This window comes from Lipotes vexillifer, unplaced genomic scaffold (assembly GCF_000442215.2).
Source record: "Lipotes vexillifer unplaced genomic scaffold, Lipotes_vexillifer_v1.1 scaffold387, whole genome shotgun sequence".
Lineage (NCBI taxonomy): Eukaryota > Metazoa > Chordata > Mammalia > Artiodactyla > Lipotidae > Lipotes > Lipotes vexillifer.
The window spans coordinates 3,967,669-3,971,012 of NW_006795399.1; the positions used below are offsets into that span (position 1 = coordinate 3,967,669).

A 3,344-nucleotide genomic window follows, 5' to 3' on the forward strand; every position below is an offset into this window, starting at 1 on the left:
CTCTGAGGATGTCAATTACCTCCTAGGAGTTGACTCTCAAACACATATCTTCAGCCCTGACTTCTCTCCTAAATTCCTAACATCAATTTCTGACTACCCATCACACATCTCCACCTAGGTGTTCCACTAATACCTTAACTCAATACATCCAAAACCAAATCTATCTTTCTTCCTTAAACTGGTCCTCCTCCTATATTCCCTATTTTAAAAAAAAATTTATTTATTTAATTTATTTTTGGCTGAGTTGGGTCTTCTTTACTGCGTGCCGGCTTTCTCTAGTTGTGGCAAGCGAGAGCTACTCTTCATTGCAGTGCGTTGGCTTCTCATTGCGGTGGCTTCTCTTGTTGCGGAGCATGGGCTCTGGGCCCGCAGGTTCAGTAGTTGTGACACGTGGGCTCAGTAGTTGTGTCTCACGGGCTGTAGAGCGCAGGCTCTGTAGTTGTGGTGAACGGGCTTAGTTGCTCTGCAGCATGTGGGATCTTCCCGGACCAGGGATCGAACCCGTGTCCCCTGCATTGGCAGGCAGATTCTCAACCACTGCGCCACCAGGGAAGCCCTATGTTCCCTATTTTAATAAATGGTATCCCCATCTGCTCAGTCCACAAACCTAGAAAATGTCTTAGACTTGTCTTTACCTCTTCCTCCACAATCCATTAGTTACCAAGTATTGTGGCTTCTACCCCATGACTCCACTGGTGCTGCCTTTGCTTTTGTGCTCATCATCTCTTGACTAGACTGTTGCAATCGAGGTCCTGCCTTCTTCCTCCAATCCATCCTCCACAGAGCTCCCATAGTGGTATTCCTTCTATCAATCCCCCTTTGAATCTTAGGATTTTTTTCAACATCAACACAAGTTTTCATTAGTGCTGTATTTATATCATTATTTTCATGATTCAGATGGAATTAGCAGAAACTGCTATGAGAGTCTCATTTGCAAAACACAAAGTGAAGACTCAGGGCTTCCCTGGTGGCGCAGTGGTTGAGAGTCCGCCTGCCGATGCAGGAGATGTGGGTTCGTGACCTGGTCCAGGAGGATCCCACATGCCGCGGAGTGGCTGGGCCCGTGAGCCATGGCTGCTGAGCCTGCGCGTCCGGAGCCTGTGCTCTGCAACGGGAGAGGCCACAACAGTGAGAGGCCCGTGTACAGCAAAAAAAAAAGTGAAGACTCAAAGTTCATGATTTCAAAGTGTCTAATACTGTTAATGAAAACAAAGTCAGATGTTGAGGATTTAAGCATGCCTCCCCCGCAAATGGTCATATGTTTACATACAAGATTTAAATTATATTATGCAGAGATATTTCTCCTTTCTGGAATAATATTTTATATAAAAAGTAATTTTTATTATATACAAACTATAATTTATATATATAAAGTATTAGATATGCATACACACACACACACACACACACACACACACACACACACACACACACACATATTTTTTTTTTTTTTTTACATCTTTCATGAGTTCCAGAGCTCCTCACGGTTCAGGGATTGCACATTCAAATACCTCAGAGGCTAGAAACGTAAAGTGAATGACTGGAAGGGAGGTAAGAGGATTGTGGTGAATTGAAGGATACATGACCCACTTCTTAGAAATAACCAAGGTCAAAAAAATTCAAAACACTGCAAGACAAACAATACAAAACACTACACATCATTGCTGTGGGCTGTCAGTTTTCAAACTCTGGCAGGATGAAGTTAAGAACTCCTTACTACAGCATTCATGACCCTCCATTTTCTGGACCCTGCTCAATTCAGTCCTCCCTCTTCTCATTGCCCACTGTGCACCCTATGTCCCAGCCACAATGAACGACTCGCTTTCCACAATGCACCGCCATGTTGTTTGGTGACTCCCCTGGCCTTACACAGCTTCTTCCACCTAGAATACTTTTTTCTCTCCTCAGCAGCCTCCTAGTCCATAATCTCCTGTAAGATCTCAGAGTTGGACTCTGAATCCAAGAGCCTCAATTCCAAGACAACTTCCTCAATTCCAGGACAATTTCAATCTGCCCCACACTGACCTCTTTATCTACCAATTACGTCTCTCAAACTTTCTCTTTGAAGGGAAAAAGAGACTAGAAATGGGAGAGCAGCTAGGAGACTGTTGCAATAGACATGGGAAAAATTATGAATGAATGAATGACCCCTGATTACAGCTGACCCTTGAATAACATGGGGGTTAATCTGTGTATAACTTATAGTCGGCTCTCCGTATCCACTGTTTCTCCACATCTGCGGATTCACCCAACCACGGACTGTGTAGTCTTGTAGTATTTACTACTGAAAAATATCCTCAATAAGTGGACCGGCGCAGTTCAAGCCCATGCTGTTCAAGGGTCAACTGTAATTGGTTGAATAAATGAATGAATCATGGCCAAGCTCCCTTAAAGCTCCATCACTCAGCATCTGGCTTAGCTCTTATACAACCTTCCTTATTCCCACATTGTCCTCTCTACCCCCATATTCTTTGATTCTGAGCCCCAAGACTTGGGAGAAACAGAAGGATATTTTTAGGTTTATAGGGAAGAGGACTGTCACCCTTGACCCTTCAGGTCTTTGCTTCGTCCAGAGCTCTCTTCCTTTGGGACAATCCACTTTGGGACCTCCCCCCCCCCATCTGTGCCTCTCTTTTCCGCCAAGGCTTTTTCTTCACTTGATGCCTAAATGCCTTCTCTGTGTGCCTTTCCCTCCCTACCCAACTCTCCCATTCCCCAGGAAAACAATTTCTAACCACTTACCTCCTCCCCATCTTAGGCAACGAGCCAGATCATTTCCAGTGCCCAGGGGCAACACAGCAACAGGAGGCACAGCAGGCAAGTTGGCTTTGTCTGTGGAGGCAGGTAAGGAGATGGATGAAGGGAGTTAGCTCTGGAAGGCCACTGCCCCTGGGCCCAGCCCAGAACCTCTCCCTGCACTGACCAATGGTCTCTAGAATCCAGCCTACTGTGCCATCTCCTCCACACACCAAAATCCGGTAATCAGGAACATCTCTGAAGAATCTGAGCCTGAGACGAAAGGTGAGAGAGAAGATGAGGAAGGATAACTGGACTGAGGCTACCCAACTCTTGGACAGGCAGAGTAAGTACTTCTTGTCTCTCATTCCTTATAACACCCTTTCCCTTTGTCAAACGACTTGTTTCTATTAAGGGTAGAGAAAAAGTACAATGGGGAAATCTTATAGCCACTCCTTAGTGGTGAGGGAGAAATTGGTATCTCCATTCTTTGAGAGCAGAACAGAGATGAGCTGAAGAATTCAGACGTAGGGATACCCAGCAAAAGCAGCATTCTGAAGTCTGGTTTCTTGGGCCTCCCCTGGCCCTCCCCTCCCAACAGGCACTCT

At 45.5% G+C, this 3,344-nt stretch overlaps 1 protein-coding gene across 4 annotated transcripts in view; it reads right to left on the reverse strand.

Moving 5' to 3' along the window:
* Positions 1-3,344, reverse strand: part of DGKA (diacylglycerol kinase alpha) — a 26,270-nt gene that overhangs the window by 6,322 nt on the left and 16,604 nt on the right. For all 4 annotated transcript variants that reach the window (XM_007467757.1, XM_007467760.1, XM_007467758.1 and 1 more), the window contains 2 exons: positions 2,924-3,009; positions 2,743-2,832 (listed from right to left, as the gene is read on the reverse strand). In XM_007467757.1, the coding sequence (XP_007467819.1) occupies positions 2,743-2,832; positions 2,924-3,009 (176 nt within the window). The remainder of the gene's footprint in view (positions 1-2,742; positions 2,833-2,923; positions 3,010-3,344) is intronic.